The sequence below is a fragment of the Ambystoma mexicanum genome, chromosome 1p, assembly GCF_040938575.1.
Source record: "Ambystoma mexicanum isolate Mex_15411 chromosome 1p, UKY_AmexF1_1, whole genome shotgun sequence".
NCBI classification, from domain to species: domain Eukaryota; kingdom Metazoa; phylum Chordata; class Amphibia; order Caudata; family Ambystomatidae; genus Ambystoma; species Ambystoma mexicanum.
This window is the reverse complement of record NC_090921.1, coordinates 33,050,904-33,074,128: the sequence shown is the minus strand read 5'-3', so window position 1 is coordinate 33,074,128 and position 23,225 is coordinate 33,050,904. Positions and strand designations below refer to the sequence as shown.

General features: G+C 46.5%; 1 protein-coding gene across 4 annotated transcripts in view; it reads right to left on the bottom strand.

Annotated features, from left to right (window-relative positions):
- LOC138565198 (uncharacterized) overlaps positions 1 to 23,225 on the bottom strand; it is a 201,452-nt gene that overhangs the window by 148,940 nt on the left and 29,287 nt on the right. For 3 of the 4 annotated variants that reach the window (XM_069642962.1, XM_069642963.1, XM_069642964.1), the window contains exon 4: positions 243 to 1,777. The exons of the other annotated variant lie outside the window; for it this stretch is intronic. In XM_069642962.1, the coding sequence (XP_069499063.1) occupies positions 873 to 1,777 (905 nt within the window). In that variant the 3' untranslated portion in view covers positions 243 to 872. Of the gene's footprint in view, positions 1 to 242; positions 1,778 to 23,225 lie in introns of those variants that run through there. 4 annotated transcript variants of the gene reach the window in all.

Below are 23,225 nucleotides of genomic sequence, written 5' to 3'. Positions count from 1 at the left end.
ATGGCATGGTTGACTGTGTCAAAAGCAGAGGACAGATCGAGGAGAATGAGGACAGAAGGGAGATTAGAGTCAAGATTGGAGAGCAAATTGACTCTTTGGGGTAAAACCTACTGTGGGGTAAAATACATTAAAAGGATTGTATAATGATTAGTGGTTTTAAATGTGAATCAGGCTGCAGTATTTTTATATGAAATTGTTTTTTTTTTAAACTGAAAGCATCTGAAATATAAATGACACACAGGTTAAGAGTGAAACTTTTAATGCTGAAAATAACACTGGAGTCTGTTTCAATGAAGGGACAGCACCTTTCGGGCATTAAAATGAATGTCGCCAGTAACAATAAAAGTACAATTGACAAATATACTCCCAGGGTAGGGGCGTCTTTGTTATGGAGAGGAGAGATGAAGGCGAAGCCATGCTGTGATGGAGCACAGGCTCAGAGAGCTGTTGGGAGAAAATGCAGTGTTTTGGGTTTTATGGGAAAATGAAGTCCCAGTGGTCAATAATGAAAGCCAGTGGGAATAAAGTGTTATCTATTTGTTGTATGATTTGCAGGACATTCCTTGAAGAGTTCTTCCAATTTCTTTTGCAGTGTACTAATAGCAGCCACTTTTTTGAGGTTTTGGGGTAAAATTAACAATGTGCCCTTCGTGAGGAGATTCATTCTAAATGAGGGAATTGCAAGGTCAGTTGGGAACTCTGTCCTTGGCCTCAAAAGTCAAGTCAGTCTTTCTTATTTCACTATATGTTTTTTGGCACTTTGTTGAATATTAATGTGATGTACTCAAGATTGATTGTTTTTCTCTTAAGCTACATAGGAATTACGGTACAGCTCCAAGCGTCCTCTGCGGGCTTGTCAAACTAGACTGTGTTCATGGGTGTTGACTGATGCAAAGAAAATGTTCCCACTTATTTTCTGTTTTTGCAGGTCTTCTGAGGAAATGCTTTGTTGTTTTCTGATTTGTCATTCCTTCCCCAGAATGTATCATCTCGTGTCTCTTCAGGTGTGCCGTTTGAGTAAAGTGCTTGCCACATTCTGTGCACGTGTATGGCTTCTCCCCTGAATGGGTCCTCTGATGTCTCCTGAGGTGTGACGTCTGAGTAAAGTGCTTCCTACATTCCGTGCACTCAAAGGGGTTGTTCCCAGAATGTATCCTCTGATGTGGCCTCAATTGTGACATCTGAGTAAAGTGCTTACCACAAACTGTGCACCTGTAGGGCTTCTCCCCAGAATGTGTCCTCTGATGTATCTTCAGGGAAGACATCTGAATAAAGGGTTTACCACATTCTGCGCACTTATATGGCTTCTCTCCAGAATGTATCCTCTGATGTATTTTAAGGTTTGACATCTGATTAAAACGCTTCCCACATTCGGCGCACTCGAAGGGCCTCTCCCCAGAGTGAATCATCTGATGCTTCTGTAGGCTTCCAATCTGAGAGAAGCGCTTCTCACAGTGTGCACACTGGTACGGTCTCTCTCCTGTGTGGGATCTCTGATGTGTGTACAATTGTGAACGCCAAGTGAAGATCAACCCACACTCATTACACTGGTACGGTCTCTCACCTCTGTGCCATCGCTGATGTGTGTACAATTGTGAACGCTGAGTGAAGCTCTCCCCACATTCTGCACATATGCACGCTTTTTGGGGGTTTTGTGAGTGTGTTGATGTCTTTATCAGGTTGTCAGACTGAACTTGTCCATCTTCTGGGGGTTTCCTTTTATTCCTCTGGGCCGGTCTTCTGTCACGGTTCTCCATTTTGATAACGGCCTCATGTGCTGTTGAAAGAAGCAAAGCTCCAGTTACTTTCTGCTATCACACATCCCAAAGGTTCATTACTGAAGGAGAACTATGACTTGTTATCCCTGTTCCTCACTAGCAGACTGGAGGAGAGACAGAATCTCTCCCTGTCTCTCTCTCAGAAGAAACAAGGAATAAAAAGAATGCTAGAACGTGAGCAGCGCAGGAATGCAGAATCTAAAATAAATAAAGTACAGCTCTATAGATAGCATATAGATAGCATGTTAGTGCAGTTATATTTTCTAACGTCATTTAACTTCTTAAACATTTCCATTATAAATGTGCTGCGTAGATCTAAAAGGAGAGGGAGCAGCTGTCAATACGTGAGAACGTTTTGGGTTAGGGCATCACCCATCAGTGTAGTGAGACAGTGTAGGAGGTTCACAGTTGAATAGTTTTTGTTTACATGAGGGGATGGTCAGTCTCGGTGGCTCAGGATGGCCCGATTGATGTCATGATACCATAAGTGGAGAATGTAGAACTGTTGAGGTTGTCATGCCCTCACAACACTCAAGGGGCATCCCTCTTGTCAATGAATGGACACAGGTGATACAATTCACAGAGCAAAAGGTAAGGAATTGAATTCTGTGCACAGCACACAATTTACACAATGTAAGGTTTACATAATGCAAGGCACTCCTGGGGTTAAATGTTACACAGAGGCCCTTACTGTGTTACTAACTAGTCTGTCTAAACAATGAACCCTAACTCCCATCAGTCCAGCTGGCCATGTTAGATGGTTAGATTACAGAAATCACATGCTGGCCTAGGACATGGTTTAGAATATAAGACAGTGATCCATCTAATCTCTCTGGTGTTCTAAACCACAATGACCCTGCAAGGTCAGGCTGGTGGAAGCTAGTCAGGTTTCACACTAAATCATATAGAATGCTGTTAGCACTGAATACATTCAATAATAATAATAATCTCTCCACTTGTTCCTTTCCCTGCTTCATCGCCACTTCAACTGCATTATCTTGAATATGTTTTGCATCTGTATTCGTGTACACCCCTGTAAAGCGCTACGTTATGTATCTGTATTGGTGTCTTTCTCTGTAAAGCACTACGTTATACATCTGTAAAGCGCTACGTTATGTATCTGTATTGGTGTATATCTCTGTAAAGCGCTACGTTATGTATCTGTATTGGTGTCTTTCTCTGTAAAGCACTACGTTATACATCTGTAAAGCGCTATGTTATGCATATGTATTGGTGTATACATCTGTAACGCGCTACGTTATGTATCTGTATTGGTGTATATCTCTGTAAAGCGCTCCGTTATGTATCTGTAATGTTGTACACTTCTGTAAAGCGCTCCGTTATGTATCTGTATTGGTGTATATCTCTGTAACGCGCTATGTTATGTATCTGTATTGGTGTATATCTCTGTAAAGCGCTCCGCTATGTATCTGTAATGTTATACACTTCTGTAAAGTGGTCCGTTGCTTCTCGAAGCTAGGACTGCGCTCAATAAATATAATAATAACTCTAATAGTTACTTTGCTCGGTTTACTAATTTCGGCTGTTGTGTCATTGATGCATAGGCTACCTAATATTACGCTGAACCTACTTATTCCTGAATACTGCTTTCTGATGGTTATACCCTGTGATGAATCCCGGGAGATCGTCACCTCTCCCCAACGGGGGGCCACCGCCTTTGCGACTAGGCAGGTGAGCCTGCTACGCTTACCCCCTAGGGGATAGGATAAGCGGGATCCCAGTTGAGGTGACCGAAACACCCCAGAGAGGGATACAAGTCAACACTCCCCCCCACCCCCCAGACACTAACACCTTTATGGGGTGCGTAGGGGCTAAGTTGTCTGATAATACTATAACCCCTTTAATAAATGGCCGACTCAGCTTTTGACCCGACCTATTACCAATTTCCATGTAAAATGATGGGCAGACGAGTATACCAACCGTTTCATGGGTTGTGGCCGGCGGTGCGCACTGGGAGAGTGCAGGAAGGCACAGCAGATGAGCGACTGGAGCAGCAACGAGAACGAGGACAAAGTACCTCGGAGGGCCGAGGCGAAGTATCGATAAGAAGACGCATACCAGCACCGGAAGAGAAGAATCGTAGACTGATGATGCAGAGTCCAGGTGGGGGGAAAGGGCAGAGAAGGCAGAGTCAGGAGTGAGAAAGAGGGAAGCCCCAGAGTGGTGAGCGACGGAAGAGAAGCCAGAGGGGGGGTGAGAAGGAGGGAAACCCCAGTGAGAGGAAAGAGCAATCCCAGAGTAGGAAATGAGAAGGCGCAAAGCCTCCCATGGAGTGGGGGAAGAGACAGAGGACCTCAAAGAGGGTGCAGGAAAGACAAGTTATCCTCCTCCATTCACTACGGCTTGTGGGAGTTGTAGTCTGAAACTTCTGGTGAACCAAAGGTTTCCGTCCCCTATGCAAAGAAAGGATAGGGGGGGGGGGGTTGAAAGCCAGTAGCCATTCCTTTTTAAGTGGGTAGTTCCCAAAGGTATGCCTTTGCTGTCTTGATCTTATTCTTTTCAGAGATTGGAAATGTGACTAGGTTAGAGTAGGATGACCTCAGACAGAGGACTGTGTCTATGTGTAAGCATCCTGACGAGTGCCCTTTTACTGGTTTCTGTCATAGAGTAGCGTGCAGATTTACAGGCTTAGGGAAAGACTAGTCTTCTTTGGATTTTGAAGAGTGCACAGTCCTAGAGCTTGTGCTCCTTGTCCGTCTCCTGATTCTGACCTGTCACAATACCCAATTGCCTTTTTCTTTGTTCAAGGGCCTAACATCAGGTTAGGGATTCATACTAAACTAGTTACAATCTCAATTACAAGCACAAGTGCATATATCTTCTTTCCAAAGAGTGTATCTAGGACACACTCTACTTTTTCTTCTACAATCAATGCCTTTACCTGTTCTCAGAATTTGAAGAAGGGGTTGTTCCACTGAGTGTACTGCAAGCGTGCAGAAGAAGGCAACTGACCAGGTGGTGCCATGTGTTAGGCCAAATACTTAGTGTGCTACACGTCGGGGAACTGGCGCTTTGTAGAGAAACACATGCATAAAAGTTATGAGAGAACCTATGAAGGAAGTATATAGTAGTATAGGGGACTAGGTGCCTTGGAGAATAAGGGGACGGCCATTCTGCAGCACAGAAAAGCAGACGTGCAGCAGAGCCATTCCTCTGCCTTTCTTTCTCTTCACTTCCATTTATAAAGTACTCTTAGGTAACACGCGCAGCAAAGCCTTTCCTTCTTGCTTTCATTCTTGGAGTGTAGGTGGAGCAGAACATGCGCCTCAAGGTCTTGCAACTATGCACATTTAGTTAAACACATTTATATTGTTGTATAGAGGCAGGTAGGATTAGGGCTAGTGTGCAAATGGGGCTGCATTAGGTATAATGGATCCGTCATGTTTTAGCAGGCTCAGGGTAAACGTTGCAGAGCTAAAGGCCACAGCTCACAGTGAAATTGAATTTCTGCTGATGAACCAAGAAACGTTGAACAGCCAAGGTCAGGATACGTAGGAGAGGCACGCAGTGTCCAATTGACTGTTGCGAGACAGACATTTCTCAGGAGCAGGTGCGTTCCCACACAATAGTTTGAAGAATGCCATGCTAGCTATGTGACGGCCCAGGCCGCGGTTACTATGGCAGAAGAGAATAAAATAGGAAGAGTTCAGCAACAGTGTCTTGCCAAGGCACGGCCTGCGAATGGAGGTGGGGCGGTGGCAGATGGAAGGGATCAACATGTACACTAAATGATGCCAACCAATCGTATTATAGTGTTTTCTGACGGTCAGCATATCCTGATGTCATTGAGGGGTGTGGGTGTAACGTCATGATGTCATGAAGGGGTGTTATGTTTTGAGTTCAAAAATTGCACTGCCCAATCCTAGTGGTTATTTATAGGATACTTTAGGGGTTTGTGGACATGCAGGACATGCAGCCAATCATATCGTTAGAATTTCCCCAAAATGTTGCAATTGTGGAATATTATCATTTGTGGTTCTATCGCTATGCAAATGTAGTGGGTGGAGTTAAGAAACGGTGTTCCAGTTCTTGACTGTGGGCCTTCACCCAGGGACATCGATATTTACTTAATGGTCATTTATAATTTTAGCCTGAACATTCCGCCCTGGAGTGGAGACTGTGGGGAGAATTCTTTTTGATCCATGCAGGGCTAGGCGGGCACTGTAACCTCTGCACACCACCATGAAAAATAAATCCAAAGCCAAGTGTTAGAACCTGAGAAGCTCAGAATATGCCTCGGTACAGCAGGAGGCGGTTTCAGGCACAATTGAGGGTGGAATTCCAGCAAGTTCCTCTGCCCAAGCTAAAATCACTGTATTCTTCCTGTAGAAAGCAGGAAAAACATACAGTGAAGCAGCGGGGGCCGATGAGGCACTGCGGGCCACAGAGAGGTCTGGGGTGCAGGAACTTAATGGGCACAAGTTGGACATTTCTGGGGTAGTGCTTGCCCAATCTGAACTGGAGGCTAGCATCCCCCTGTCGGATGTTTGCATGAGCCTGGAAAAGGAAATTAGGGAAGCAGAAGGCGCTTATGAACTTTTGAGTATGTTGCCAGGCCTTTTTAAGACCCAAGAAGGGGAGGCGATTGTAATTCCAGACACCATGCCGGTTACTATATCAGCTTCTAGTCAACCGGACGAGACTTCTTCCTTCACAAATGATCGCTGGTCATTGGCATTCCAGGGCAATGATTCAATGTCCAGGAAGCCACGAAGGAGGGCTTAAGTTCACTCGTGGCACAGATGCCTTTAGACACTACATCTAAAGATACGTACATCGAAGTCAGCAATTCGCCCACAGTGACAACACTGGAAGAGGACCACTCCACCCAAAGGAATGGCAGCCCTAGCAAAGGGCGGAACTTGCCCACCACCAAGACATTTAAGAACATCAAAAGATGGGCCAAAAATTTCAAATAGGGGATCACTCAAGTTCTTCGGGTCTATGTGGCTAATAAGCACTCAGGGAAAAAACAGAGGGTAACATTATTGATCAAAGGACAGCGTCAATAGTGGATCCGACCCATGCAGGAAGTGGCCCTACTGTGCTTTGCTCCACGTCCAATACAGAGCTTGTAATGGTGTTGCCTAGGTGTAAGCGTGACACCACAAAAATAGACACCAGCAAGAAGGACCTGGGTCCTAGGCAACATAAAAAAACAAGAAAGTAAAAAAAAAAAAACTAAGTGAATGCAGAGGCCTCAAGGATCGGAGGATGTGGAGGGGGCGAGTCGTGCCACACGCCACTCAGTACCACTGCGAGGGGTGCTGTGAGCACTGCAAGAAACCTGAAGGTGTCTTCCAATCTAGTCCCCGGGGACCTGTCATCCAGGTGGCCAGAACACAGCCATCGCTATTGGATCCAGTTCCTGGGGGTGGACTAGTGTGGGAGGACTTTTGCACAACACGAAAGACAACCGACTAATAAAAGAGCCGTTTACCTGACATGTCCCAATACAAGGGCCAGGCAAAGTCAGGCAATTGACCATAATCGCGCACACCCGACGGCCCTTTCCCTTCCCGACTGGGTTAAAAGGTGGAGCATGACAGCAGAGGACGAGCATGGCAGACTGCACAATGTGAGAGCGGACTCAGCCCGGCAGTTCAAAAGTAGGCAAAAGACGGCTAGACTCAAGAGGAGACCAGCAGGAGAAGTGACCTTGCCCTTATCGACAGAAATCCGTGAAGCCTCAAAAGAAAACGTAATGCCAGGAACAATAGCCTGCGTGTGCAGAACCAGATGTCCATGGTACACAGGCACCTCCTCTGCTGATAGTCAAGCTGGGGAGAGACGCATTGCCAATGGTACCAGCCTAGACTCTACAGACAAGAAAGCAGAGCTGTTCATCACAATTGGTGAGTCAAAGGAAGAGCCGATAAAGAGACCAAACTGTGGTGAGCGAAAGTAGCAAGTGGATGATTGAAGTGTGATATATGAACTGTGGGGTAACCAGCAGAGCAGAGTCAGGCACCACGTGCGGGCATGCTCATGGTGATTACTCTATTGATGAAACTACAGATACCAGAAGGCCGTAGGAGAGCCGCCAAGATGGGTCAAAGTGGTCATAAAGGAGGTCCAACAAAATCCCTGTACAGTCGAAAGCCTTTAACCTATGAACTGTAGAGAAAGTAAGGACAGTGAATCCTGTATAGTGAGAAAGTAAGGGAAGTGAATCCCACAGCAAGAGAAAACAAGGGAAGTGAATCCTGCAAACGTTGAAATCAAATTGAATGTGAAGCTGGCGAGAGTGAACCTGAACGAGGGAGGCTGATAAAGAAGGGGTGAAGTATGAAGTACAGAAATTCAGTGGGCCTCATTACGACCCAGGCGGTAAGGGGTTAACGGCGCCGTAAAAGGTGTCGGCGCCGTTAAACCCTTACCGCCTAATTACGAGGTCCCTTTGCGGGTCCTGTACTTACCAGCCGTTAAGGAAGGAACCCGCAAAGGAACTTTCAAGGTAATTACGGTACTGCAATTTGCGGTACCGTAATTACCGCCTTCCCCATTCCCATTGAGCCCTATGGGGGCACAAATGGGAATGGGGAAGGGCCAATGGTGAATGGGGAATTACCGCCCCGCCAACTTTGGAATGGGGCGGTAATACCACCATTCACCTTGGCGGAGTTGGTAAAATCACGGCGTCAACCATGGCGCTAATAGCGCCATGGTTAACACCAGGGTCGTAATGAGGCCCAGTGTGTTGACAAGAGTGAACCCAAATGAGGGATGTCCACAAGTGAACTGTGTTAGAAAGACATTGTAAGACAAGGAGAAGTGCACTGTCCTGCTTGTCGATTGGGGTCCGAGCCGAAAGAGGGGGACCCAGGGATGAAGCCATTACCCAAAGTATCTGAGGGCCTGCGCCCGGAAGAGGGGGACCCAGCGGTGAAGCTATCACCCAAAGTATTTGTAGAACAGAACTGTGTGTTGGTTTGTTGAAACTATCAGGACCGTGAGGGCAAGAGACTTTTTATTGGAAAGAGACTTTAGGTCACCGAAGGATCTGACATCAAGAGCAGAACTGTCGGCTCGTGCTGGGAAAGTTCGAGTGTGTGCTGTGCTCAGGAGACCCACCTTGTCCTGGGCTGAAAGTGTAGGGAAGGGAGACTCCTGGCAATCACATCCTGACTTATTATTTGAGAACACTTCTTTCTTTATTGAAACCCTATTCCACACTTCTTTTGTATTTAGCGTAAGGATTGGCAATAGGTTTCTTAGTATAGGCCCTTTTATATTTTGACACCACGCCACTAGGACTGCCTTATATCTTCTGATGGTTGTCACTTGCTCCCATCTTAGATTTAGGTTCAGATTAGGTGTTTTTCCACCCTGCATTAATTGTTCAATTAACACCCTTGAACTGTGATCACTTGTGTGTGTCTTTACTGTTGCCACAATGAGTTCCTTACAGTACAGAGAAGATGGATTTGACCATGATTGGGTGGCGAAAATTCCACTTCGCAAAAGCAATGGCTGACACTCCCAAAGTGGGGTTGGTCCCAGCCGGTTGGAGGGTCGGAGTCCTCACTGGGGCTATCAGACCCAGTAGACTGGATCCCGCCCCATCATTTTCAAATCAGTTTTTGAGGAAAACAAGAACGTGTCGCTAAATATACATAGCATATTGGCATTGCTTGCCTCGATGCGTGCCCTAAAGGCTATCTCCTCTATGGACATCAAATTCGTCCATCTGTTATTGATCGTTCACATCTGGGGAAATGTGCAGTCAACTTTTACTCCAAGTTGGCTGAATCCTTGGTAAGTGAGTGCCAAGAAGATCTATTATTGAATGGTTTCGAGACTTATTGTGCCAAAGGACCAAGGAACGAGCATTTAGACAAGGGGCGTGTCAATCTTACGGTGAAATGCTACTTTGACACTGATCAACGGAGGCTGGGCGACCACAATCCTGCCCCGTCGAGTTGGGGCTGGCTTGCCAGCTCATTGCCAGCCACAACCCGACAGCCCCCAGGGTTCTAATGACACTGAGTATAACATTGGCTGTTGGAACTCGAGAGGCCACAATTCTTTCTTGAACACAGAAATTAATGCATTATTTCTGGGAGCAGAGGCAATCTTTTTGCAGGAAACCTGGCTTAGGGAAATCCCTGCCTTTGACGGCTATAGGATTACATGTAAAAAGGCTAAGAAAGGCCTGAAAGGGCGTCCGGTGTGTGGGTTACTAACCGCTGTGGGAATTAGGAGCTCTCGCACGATTCATCATGTGAAGACAGATTGGATGGCATATTCATAACCAAGGTGACAGATAAGATGGATGGCCATCGGGCACTTACTCTTCTAATTAACATCTACTATATAACACCCACTCACGGCGGACTACAATAGAGTCGTAAACAAGGTTGAAAATGTGTTACTTGGTTGGCATGCACAGGACAGGGTGGGCCCTATAGTCATAAGGGGGGACTTTAACTGCAAATGCACATTGTCTCCCGACCAGTCTGGTGACACGGATGGGCTTGACTTGGGTGGGGAGTGCATAGCGATCACCAGAAGGGCCAATACAGGGAGAGCGTGGTCACACTTTCTTTCTCATTGGGGCTTTGTCCTGTCTATCTTCATCAGGGAAGCCAGTCTAAAAGATGTCCCCACATGGGCCAACGCAGTCACGTCTTCAATGATTGATTACATTTTTATTAAGAACATAGACTTGGCCAGGGTGAAAGATCTGAAGATAATAAAAAAGAACTTGCAGATTAAATATTTTTATTATATGTTTATAACAATGAAGTTAAAAAGAACTTGAGTGACCACTCCCCCCCCCCTTTTGTTGAACCTATTGCAGATAGGAGCGAGGGAAGAGTTGGAGTCCATAGGTAGTAGAAATCGTATTATCACCAGACCCAAGGGTAGACTGATTCAGCTTAGTCCTAATGCAGTGGCAATAAATAAGAGGCTGGGTACTTGGTGGTATGGGCTTACTCTGGAGACAGGCGGCAGCACCTGCACTCTTCCCTGACTAATTATCAAATTTGGGGAGGATTAGGGAAGAGGCTCAGGTGTGTGTAGCCAGATCGTTGGTAGTTGCCAAATGCAATCCGTTGGATAGAGAGGTTGTGGACAGAAGGCCTCTTATGAGAGCAGAAATTCGGATAACAAGAAAGTGTAGTCTTAAGGCCAGTGCAGAGAAGCACAGATTAGCACTTATATCGAAGCAGAAGTATAGACTTTGGACCAGACATCGCAAAGCACAGCAATACATGCGTAACAACCAAGATTTACTGGCACACCTAGGGCCATATGGTGGGCCCTCAACAATAAGAGCCTACTTCAAACTCCTGGGGGAACTAGCTCCAGAAAGGTTCAGCAGGTGCCTGGAAGCGGCCGGCGCAGAAGGGAATCCACTTAGGAAGGACCCCATCTGTGACTTCCAATTGGACAGGGAGGATATAGTGTTCGTTATTAGTAATTTAAATAACTCCCGAGCCAGTGGCCCGGATGGGGTAACGAACAAGGTTCTGAAAAGTCCTGCATAATCTGTTTGAACAAGTAGCTAGGAGTGGGACGTACCCTAAATCATGGCCTAGCTCTATTGCGATTCTGGTCCACAAAAGGGGCGACAGGGGTTCATCTCAGAGCTATCGCCCAATCTCGCTACTTGACAAGACCTCTTAAGATCTTTGCGCCTTTTATACTGAGGGAGATGAGAAATTGGGCTGAAGCAACACAACAACTCCAAACAGGGTTCAGGAGGTGAGTGGGCACCATACAGAGTGGAATGACCCTCCACGCGTGTCTTTCAGAAATCGATGGCAGCGCACTGAAAAATCTGTACGTATCTGCCATTGTACGTGTCTCTTGAAGAGGCTGGCAAGCTGGGGTATAGAGACAGGACTCCTGGCAATGATCAGGATGTTACACACTGATAACTCTACCAAGGTCAGGCTAAACATCAAAGGGGAACAAAAGGGACATTTCCGTGGCAAGGGGTGTTCGCCAAGGGTGTACAGTCGCTCCCAGTCTCTTTAACATGTACATCTCAGACTTGTGGGAGGAGTCTAAGAAGAGGGAAGGGTTCTCCCCCCCTCTGGTTGGAGTTGAAAGTGGGACATATCGCCTACGCAGATGATTTAGTCCTGCTGGACTATACTCCGTCTGGGTTGCAGCGCTGCCCGACAGGGAGAATGAACTATCTGGCACAGAATCATCTACTTTTAACGCTGCCAAACCCTATGTCATGACCTGCACCAAGAGGAAGAACTGCTTAGTTACTCATGGAAGATGAATGATTTACCCACCGAGAAGGTGAACTGCATACGATATGTGGCCTTCATTGTCTCCTATAAACAGAAAACTAAAATCAAGGAAATAAAGATGCAAGAGAAAGTGGGTGCCTGTCGATCTCTATTGAAGGCAGTCAAAAATAGGTTATGTGCATTTTCCCTGCTCCCCCTAATCGAGTTTTACAGGGCAAAAATATCTGCAATCGCGCTGTATGGCTGCAAACTGTCCAATATCACCTCCAGGAAGTTCTATGACAAAATGGAGGGCCGGATTATGAAGCGAGCTCTGGGACTTCCGCTATCAGTCCCAGTCAGCGTGATTAGATTACAACTTGGCCTGATCTCATGGTGGGCACAGCGCATTAAGCGAAGTCTCTCCCTGCTCTTCAAAACGTCTAGAGCAGAAAAACCGCACATCGACTTTTATCTGCATAATATGATGGTCAAGGGATGAAAACCCTTCCTATCAAAAGATGGGAGCATTTCTTGGAGCAGTTAGGATTATTGTGCCCTGTATCTGACGACATACCAAAAAGGAAGATAAAGAGATGGTAAAATGTGGTCGATATGCAGGAGCTGGGGCGTCTAAAACCGTACAGTATCTACCTCTGGAGGATGTTAGACTGTATCTAAAAAGAATTCTATCAGCAAAACTAAGTACTTTAGATTTAGAATCAATTGCCTTCCGACTTTATAAGTAATAGGGCCCAAGTTGGGCATTCCATCGGAATTACGTTCTTGTAGATTATGTGGCAAAGATTTTGAGTCACTGAAGCGTCTGGCGCTGTCCGGCCCTATGTTGTTGGATGGAAGGATTATAACTTTCTGTCCAATTATCAATTCACAGGCCAATGTCGTTGTTCCAGACCTATGGCATAGGCTTATGATGACCTCACATCTGTCCCTCATGTTAGCTCTGACAAATTTCTGATAGTAATTTTTGACAGAATAGAGGAGGTGATGTCTGGAGTACAAGTTGACCTAGATAAGATCATTGCAGACCAGCTCAAGTGGGACAGAACTCAACCCCTCCCACCCCCTCTATCTGGCACATGTTGGTCAGTTACGTGGCTGCAGCCATATACACTGTATTGTTTTGAGTTCATGAATTTTAGCTCCCGGTCATAAGCCATGCAAGCTAGGGGGCGTGGACATTGGATTGCATTATGCAGGATTTGAACATTCATTTGTTCTGCGTTGTTTAATTGTTGCATTTTCATTTGATTGTAACTTTATTGCTACATATTTTTATGTAAAAGTACCATGTGTACTAAACACATTTTTAATTAAGAAAAATAATAATAATTAAGTTTAACCAAAATGGTTTCTACCAAAAAGAGAAGTCCTTGGGTCAAGAGGGTTGTTCCCTTCCCCTGGATAACTTCAGGAAGGAGGGCACCATTAATGTTCCTTTTAAAGAGGGTTACAATGTCTCTTCCAAGTAACGGTTTCTCAAAGTTAACAAAAAGGTCTCTTTTACACATCTGTTGTTTCAAGGACAGCAGAGGGCTTCATTATGACTGTGTCGTTCCGGAAACAAGGGTTCCGGTAAGTTCACAAGCACCCTTGTTTCCGGACCGGCAAATTACAAGATTGCCTGCCGGGGCCGCAGCGCCTGCCAGTTCTGACCCTGCCGGGCGCACCGGCCACGGTAGGCAGACTCTTCACGGAAGCGCCGGCACCATTAGCAACGGTTGCGGCGCTTCTGTGAACCCATTCCCATGGAGTCCTGTGGGACTCCACAGGAATGGAGAATAACGTTTACGGCACGTAGCTTGCCGGTCCGATTGGACTTGAAATGTCCTGGAGGCACAGGCAAGCTAGGTGCCGGTAAAATGTCACCTGTCTGGCGGCAAACCGTCGGTAGCACCGGCAGGGTTGCCGCTGGACTCGTAATGAGGACCAGAGGGTCTCTTCTATATAACTGTCTCACAGATGGCAAAGCATCACTTTGGTACAACTGCTCCAAGGATAGCACTGTGTCTCTTTTACCCAACTGTTCCCAAGCTGATCGTCTCTTTTACACAGCAGCATTAAAGATGGCAAACTGCTTTAAAGATGACTTCCAGGTATGTTCCCTTGGTAGGACGTCCTGAGTAATTTCCTCAGATCTCCTGGTATACTCTCCTGCAAGCTACTATAAGGAACGCAGGGTATCAAACAGTGAAGACAGACACAAGTGATCACAGTTCACGGGTGGTTATTGAACTTTAAATTGGTCGGTTAAATGCCTATCTAATCCTAACTCTAAGGATGGGAGCAAGCTACGTCCATCAAATAATAATAACGCAGTCCTGTCAAAATAAAAAGGGCCTTTACTAATAAACCTATTGCCAAGCCCTGCTTCTAATAACAAAGGGGGTGGGAAACAATCTTATGCAAAAAGAAAAGTGTTCAAGAAATGATAGGTCAGGATAGTTAAGCAGTTCGCTTCCCTTCCTCACACGGGACAAGGCAGCACATTCAAGCTCCGCACCCACTCTGGCTTCTTGGCCACGAGGATGCAGTTCCAAACACAAATATCAGGGCCTTCTGCGCCAAAGTCTATTTGTCATTCAAAGTCTCTTATTACAGATGGCCTGATGCAACAAACATCAAAGTTTCTTTATTCTTAGGATTTCTTAGGATGTACAGATTCACAAGTTATCAGGTTATTCACTGTTCACTATGAGTCCCCCTCAAACGGTCTCAGACCCTCCTTTTTACCACAATGTCTACACTTGATCTCCCTCGTTTGGCCGCAGATCATGAATCTCCCTTTAGTACAATATTCACATTTGGTCTCCCATGTTCGAGCTCGTACCATGTAATCTCTCTTTTTACGTTTTCCTCTTGATATCAAAATCGAAGACTTTTGAATGTGCAATGGGTTTTGCTTAAAACGTTGCAGGACCACTTTGATTCTTAGCACTCTTCTACATTCATTTCTTTAACTTCTTGGTGGTATACCATACAGAGACCTTTGATTGAGCACATTCACGGTGCCGGACCACTCTGTCAACGGTATTGTATCTTTCCTTCTCAAGTTCAACCATTCATCAACAGTTTAGCTTTACTCAAGTCTTTCATCACACACATTTAACAATGTTCGTTCCAGCGCTCATCATCCAATGTTGCTGCTTGCAACCTTGACTCCATTGCAATGGTCTCCCCAACTCACCGGCTGTGTTGATCTCTCTGGCGCTGCTTTGTTCTTGGAGCCAAGGATGATACCACAGCGGCTGCTGCTCCTCCCAGTCTTGGTCAACTATGCGGGAGGGACTCTGGTAGCTCCATCACACAATGCAGGAATCTGCAGCCTGGTCTCCTGGCCATACGCATTCACTTTTGAAGGTTTCTTGAAAGAAACTGTTCTTTGCCGAATAGGTGAAAAGGTATTTCCCTCCTTGTGAACCCTTATTGGTTGGCCGTCTTTCTCCCCTTGTTTAGCTGCCGACTCGAAACTGCTGTTCCTTCGTGTGCTTTGCCTCGCTCAAAGTGTGCTCTCGTGCACTGCCTTTTATCCATGCCGGGAAGTTTAATGGAAGTCAGGTGTGTGTGCCTGAGCTCGCCTGACCATTGTAGTGGGACAAGTCAGGTATACTGCTCGGGTGTTAGTCTGTTTTCTCCCAGAGCGGGTTGTCAGTGTGAAAGTGTTTGTGTAGGGAAAGGGGAGGGGGGTAGAGTTCACAAGTATCCTACCTACTAGGATGAGGTTAAGAAATTGCAGGGGGGATACCGCGTCTCACCATCCGGTGTTCCATTCCCACTCCCTGAAGACCCCTCACCCAGGTGATCGTCCCGCACTGGTCCACTCCCAGAGTCTGGATCCAAAGGCGACGGCCGTGCCCTGGCCACCAGAGAGAGATTCCCGGGGACTAGCGTGGGACACCTTCTGGTATCTCACAGTAGCCCCTTCTTCTTTATCTTCTAGAATAGCACAGTAACACTCCACTACCGTCTATACTTCCTTGCGTTTGGATTTGGTAACAGTTTATTTCACGTGCCTCAAGCTCCCCCATATGGACCTCTCACATATGAAGACTTGTTCAAGTTCCACTTCTCAACTTCATCAACACTTATTTGCTCAGGACATTGCTTGCTGCACCTTTCCCCATACAAACTCTTCATTTTATGGCGACCTGTGCAAATCTTGTCTTTCAGATTCTTTGTTAACATTCATTTTCTTATAATCATACTTGCTCCAGCTTTCCCCCATAGTGACATTTCAGCAATGAGGCATTGTGCAAATGCAGTCTTTTAAATTTACTTGGCTGGTATTCAAATGGCACTTTTAACTGGCTGTGTGCGTGTCAGTACACCCCAAGTTTCCCACTATCTTTGGGCCAACTCACTGGTGTTTCATTGCGTCCTGACCTCCTACACACTGCTGCGGCAAAGTTTCAGTGTGACAATGGCGTTCCTCGCTTAGCAGACCTGGTTCTAACTTCCTTCTCAGTCTCACCCGCGAGTAACGTGGCTGCTTTTCGTCTTTGTAGAGCCTGCTACAGCTTCCCTGCTGCTTCCTCACTGCTGCCGGTTTGCTTGTGGTTTTCCCCTAGAGCCTGCCACGCTCTTCTGAGTTTCTCTCACCGCCAGTGTCCAGGGCAGACCAACGGCAGCCCAGTAGCGTCTGACTGCTTCCGCGCAGTCTGCTCCAGCACGTCTGCCTCTTCCTGCTGCTCTCTCCTTCAATTTGCCCGGACTGTGCCTTCTCACTCCTGCTCCATACACAACCCAATAACAGTCATCTTTAAATGTCCCGCACAGCTGATTCACCCCACTAGTTTACACGTTGTGTTTAGTGCTTCTCTCAATCTACATGAACTCCTTGTCCCTCTCTTCATCTCAGTAACTAAGGTACTATGGGAGTTGGAATCCATAGAATGAATAGAGATTTTCAGGAGATGTTGTTGTGTATTCTTGCCTTGCACATGTGATTTGTGTTTTAGGTACTTGTGAAGTGTGAATGGCATCCTGTCTAGTGTATTTAATAAGAAACGGTTCTTGGATTATACAATTAGAGGGAGGTGTAACATGACAATCGGCCATGGGGAACCCTGGAATTATAGAGTCTTCCTCACATGAAAGAGAAGAATACTGCGTCTCTCTGGAGGAAATCATCACATCTCCCCGACAGCCATCTCCTCCCATGTGATCCTCACACATAATACATCCCCCAGGACAGGATTAGGTAGCGGCTGCCATCCCCATGCCACACGGGGAGGAGATCTTAGACTGGGGATCAGTGATGACTCAGCAGGATTCATCACACTACTGTCTCTACTCCCTACTACCCCTGCCACTACTCCCCTACGCCTGGTCTACCTCTGCTCCTCACACTCTTCAAAGACCCCCTCCTTATAATAGCCTCGGCACTCCTTCCACTCATCTGCGAGGGATCATGAGAAAGACGCGGACACAGGGCTGCTAAAGACTTTATGAAAAGGGGCTGGCAAAATGCCTCTGTCCCTAAAACTAAGGGGGGTTTCCCTGCCTCAACATAACTAACCATGTTGAATGTCCAACGTAAAGTTCTCTGTCCTGCGTCCCAATCCTAACCTGACCCTTGCATGCTAAAATCTAATATCAAGTGAAGTGGGTGATGTTCTCGCAGCCTTGCGTTACAGGTCCAAAACAATAAAGTTGTTGAAAAAACAAAGTTCCACAAGTTTAAAAAGGGGGAATTTCCCTTCCTCTGGGTTTTCTTCTGTTTGCAAAAAGTTCTCTCTCTCAAGGGGCATGGGCCTTCCCTTGAGCTTCCACAGCTTTTCAAAATTCACAGTTAAACGGGTGCTGTCTTCCTTCCCCTGGATTTTACAGACTCCAGAAACTCACCAACATCCGAGTGAGTGTCAGTCCTTCCTCTGTCAATCTAGCAAATTTTCTTGTTAGGCTCTTTACTGTTTTTAGAACAAACACAATTGGCTGCGGATCCCAGTCTCGCAAACTTCATGGTGTACTTTCCTGTTGGGGCTTTTTTCTACTGTTTAAACTTAATTGGGTGCAGGTTTTCAGACTCGCACAACTGCATTACTCTCGCTTGGTTAAACCTCCTGCCAAGTAGGTAAGTCTCTCATTTACTTTCAGTCCTGGACCTTCTCTTTTTGGTGCAGGTCATTGACTCGCACAGCGGCGTTACTTCCCCTTGGTTCACTCTCCTGCCAAGTAAGTAACCGTCCCGTATTCTTTTTTGGGTCCCAGACCCTCTTTCTCCACTTCTTATATGCACCCTTGAGCTCTCCCGCACCTCCAACATGTTCTTGTAAGCCCGCGTACCTGTCCTCTTTCTCTTGACCAGTACCAGCGTTTCCCCAGCTCTTGTGTTGCTCGCCAAGGCGAATGGCGGGGTCTTCAGCAGCAAGTCCGAACAGAGCGGACTAGTCGATATGGGCAATCTGAAGTACAAGAGTATAAAAATAGAGAAAGGACTAGAAGCGAGGCTGAGTCCTCCCTGGTGGAACCGCAATGGAAGATTCTGTGTGCAGGAAAGAAGGAGAAAAGGCCGGGACATTGAAGGAGAAGCCGGAAGGTGCAGGGCCGGTACCCTATGAAGAGAAGGGTCAGCAAGCAGACGGAAGAAGACTCCAAACGTTCTTGGAGACGGGACTGTGAGACAGCTACCAGAAAGAAGGCTGGTGCAGGAGAGCCGGCGCAGAGCAAATTAAGCTCACCGGACCACAATGAGTCCTGCAGCCAACTGGAGGCGGAGGCCTTGCGCACAACAATACAAGGTAGACAAGTGAGCAGGCATGTGCCGCGGACCAGAGGAGGTGGTGCAACCTAAAAGGGGTGAGGGAAGTCTAGAATACAGGGTCTGGGACCCAAAAGACTGTTGTAAAGTGTAAGGAAGGCATGGTAGCAAGATATGTTATGTTATATTATGTTACTTTGCATTTATATAGCGCCTTATGTACCATTGGTATAGTCTCAAGGCGCTGGTAGGTTGAACGCCCTCGGGAACCGAAGTTCAAGTCAGTAGAGAGAGTATAAAGGCGTCAAAGATGCGTGTGCGCACCGTATATGTGTGCTGCAGGTGTAGCATTCATGTGGAGGCAGCTTCATAGCATTAGGTGTGGTGGTTGAGGGTTGAGGAGTATGTGTTCGTTCTGGCCGGATTATCCAGATCGATTGAGGCTGCGTTAGGCCTGAGGAGAACGCCGGCTGGAGGGTGTAACCAGCAGTGTTTAGTTAGAGTGATGTGTAGTATGAGGAAGATGTTGGTATGAGAACAGCTATACCGAATGGTGTCATAGTATCGCTGTGTTCTAGTTGGGTGATGGTGTAAAAGAAGAGAGTCAGCGTGGTGATGTGATATGATGCGTATGAGATCGGATTATATCTACATACTTCCTAATTCGTCGCTCATGCGTTCGTTCGATCATGCATTCAACTGCACTAAGGAATCACCGGCTCTACTAGCTGGTACTTCGTCTGGTCTGCGCACACATACTTCTGATCTATACACAGGTGCCTGCTCTACATACACACACACACGTCTGCTCTACACACACACGCGTGCATGTCTGTTCCACGTCAGCTCTATACACAAACACATATACGCGCGTCCGCTCTACACACACATACGTCTGTTCTACACATACACGTCCGCTCTATACACACTCACACGTCCGCTCTATACACACAGATGTCCGCTCTATACATACACATGTTTGCTCTACACATACAGATATGTCTGCTCTACACACGCACACCCGTCCGCGCTACTTACACATACACGTCCGTTCTACATATACATACGTCCGCACTACACACTCCTGTTCACTTTACACACACTCCGGTTCGCTTTACACACACCCATGTCCGCTCTACACCTACATCTATACATCTGCTCTATATACACACATACGTCTGCTCCACACATGCACACGTCTGTACTACACATACATACGTCTGCTCCAGACACATACATACACACACGTCCGATCTACAGACACACATCCATGTGCGCTCTACGCCTGCATGTCCGCTCTACACGCACACGTCCGCTCTATGCACACGCACACATCCATTCTAAACACACACACGTCCGTTCTGTACACACGTAAGTTCGCTCTACACATGTACACACGTTCGTTCTACACGTGCATACACGTCCGCTCTATACATAGACGTCTGCTCCACACATGCACACACGTCTGCTCTACACACGCACACATGTCCGTGCTACATACACATCCATGTCCGTTCTACATACACATACGTCACGCTCTACAGACATCTATGTCCGCTTTACACACATCCACAAGTCTGCTCAACGCACACACACATCTGCTCTACACACACACACATCCGCTCTACACACACACACGTCCGCTCTACACACACACACGTCCGCTCTACACAACACACAACACACGTCCGCATTACAGACACACATACATCTGTTCTGCTCGCATACCTACGTCCGCTCTATACATACTCACGTCCGTACTGCACACACCCACGTCCGCTCTACACACATAATTCCGTTTTACAATGTATGTCCGCTCCACACTCATACGACAGCTATACGTACATACGTCATCTCGACGCATTCGTGCGCTCCACACACTCTCTCTACGCACTCGTCTGCTCCACATATCCGTCCGCTCCATATACCCGTCCGCACGACACACCCGTCGGTACACGTCAGCTCCACGCACACATTGCCTCAGGGCACCCATCTGTTCCGCGCATCCATCCGCTCCATGCGCTTAACCGCTTCGCGCACTCATTTGCTCTGTGCGCACATGCGCTCAGCGCACTCATTTGCTCAATACGTTGGTCCGCTCTATGCGCTTGTTCGCCCTTATAGGTTCATCCGTTCTTATACACTCATTCGCTCAATATATTCGTGCGCTCTATACGCTCGCCTGCTCAATACACTCATCCATTCAATATTTTCATCTGCTCTACATATTTATCAGTCCCTTGTGCTCATGCGGGTTTATACCTCCCTCAGTGCTTATACATTTATTCGCTCTATACAATCATCCGTTTGGTACATCAGTTCAGTCATTTGGTCTAGACGTTTCTCTGTCCTATTCAATCGTCTGGTTTATGCCTTCATCACCTCCACGCAACGTTCCCGTTTATGTGTTTGTCCGCTCTAAACATTCATTGGTTTTATACATTTGCTTTACTCATCTTGTTGATATTTCGCTGTTATGACCTATTCACGTTGTTCTTTAGTTTACATTGGTGGTTATTGGTTGTCGATTTCTCGCTTGGATCTTGATGTTATACTATTATTTGTCATATTGCAGTTCGAGATCTAGTAGTTTGTTGGGCTGGTGATATTGCAGTGGTGTTATTCAGTTTGAGTTAGTTTTAGCACAGGGTTGGTTTTAGGGGAAGAGCCAAGTTTTCAATAGTTTGCGGAAGGATATTAGATCCTCTGTTAGGCGGATGTGGGGTGGCAGCGTGTTCCACAGCTTGGGGGCCAAGGCTGAGAATGATGACCCACCTAACTTGACTGAGTTTGTTTTAGGTACGACCAGGAGGGCGGCCGAGCTAGATCTTAGAGTGCGTGGTGGGTGATAGGGTTTTAACTTATCTTGAAGATATTGAGGTCCGGTTTTATGCAGCGCTCGGTGAGAAATGCATAGGGTTTTGAAAGACACCCTTCGGGCTACTGGAAGCCAGTGTAGAGTTTTGAGAGCAGGGGAGATGTGGTCAGAGTTCAAGGGTGTTTATTAAACTGCACAAACGGGCCAGATAAATGCCTAATCTAAACCTAAATCTAAGATGGGTGCAAGCTACGACCATCAATTAATAATAAAAACGATCCAAGTGCAGTCTTATCAAATAAAAAGGGCCTGTACTAAAAAATAGTGTGGGATAATGTTCACCAGACAAGAAAGAAGTGTTCACAAAATAAGTCAGGATGATATGGCTGGATCTCCCTTCCCCTCGTTTGAAGCACGGGACAAGGCGCACTCCTTTACTTTACTTCAGTTCATGTATACCGCGCATCATAGACCCATGGGTGTGAGAGCACATACAAAACCAACAACATAAAACAAATAAATGAGCATGAGCCAAAAAAAGGCTCCACATTAATCACTGAAGAAACATGCATGGCCTAGCATCTAACAGTATAACATAACATCATAACTTTACGCATAACTGGAAAGAAGGAGAAAGCAAGAGGATAACCCCCAGCAGTCAAGCACATTACAGAATCAAGTCACAGTTAGTGGATCCTCTGGGAATATATTTACAAAGTCTTAGGAAGGCATGGAGGGTGCTACCCCCGCAGCCCACCAGTACACAGTCCGTATTGGGTTGAGTGCACCAGTCATTAATGTCCAGCCTGCGAAGAAACAGCAAATCGGACCATCGAACAGCCCCTGGACCTGTTCTCTGGCGTAACCAGACGGGTACCTTGTTACGTAATGATTGTTTAGACTCTTTGCCTTCAACCTTTGGTATATTAGTAATAGGTAAGTTCCTTTTATCCAAAACAAATTCATGAATACTCTGGTCTTTTATTTTGGGCAATTGTGACTTACGGGATTGTAGATTCCACAGAGAGACAACGTTGCATTTTTGAAACACCAATAAGGGAGGTTTAACTGCTTGTAGGCCAGACACACGTACCAGGGAAGATGAAGATACATCATGTGTTGAGCCTTTGCTACATACATTAGGGGACTTTGCTTTTTCATTAGTCACTGAGGTAGGCCCCTTGGCCATTATGGGCTCCACAGTAGGAAACGCAGTCTGTGATGCACCATCTGTCAACTCCCTTTGCAGGATAACTTTCATGCAAAGTCCAATTTCAAGGGCTGTGATACAGGCAGGCTAGGGTGCGCGATTATCAAAGGGACCTGTCTCAGGTTAGTCTGACAAAGGTCCACCACCCAATCACCCAGGGCATCCACAAGAACACCAAGGTCAAAAGGGCTAGTGCAAAGGAGAAGCTCTTTGGCAATGCTTGCCATAAGCAGAGGCCACTGTTCAGATTGCGAGAACATCACGGGGGAAGAGATGGTCTCCACTGAGACCACATAATCCACATGATCCACAGCACCAGTTCCCTGCAGACCCATGGACTCCATATTTCCAGATAATAGGTCCGTACCGCCACCCTTCTCACTCATTGTGAACCCATGAGAACCCCGGGCAAAGAACTAAAGCCACCACTGCAGGATTTAAGCAGCTGAGACCATAGACAATGCTCATAAGGGCACACTTATCG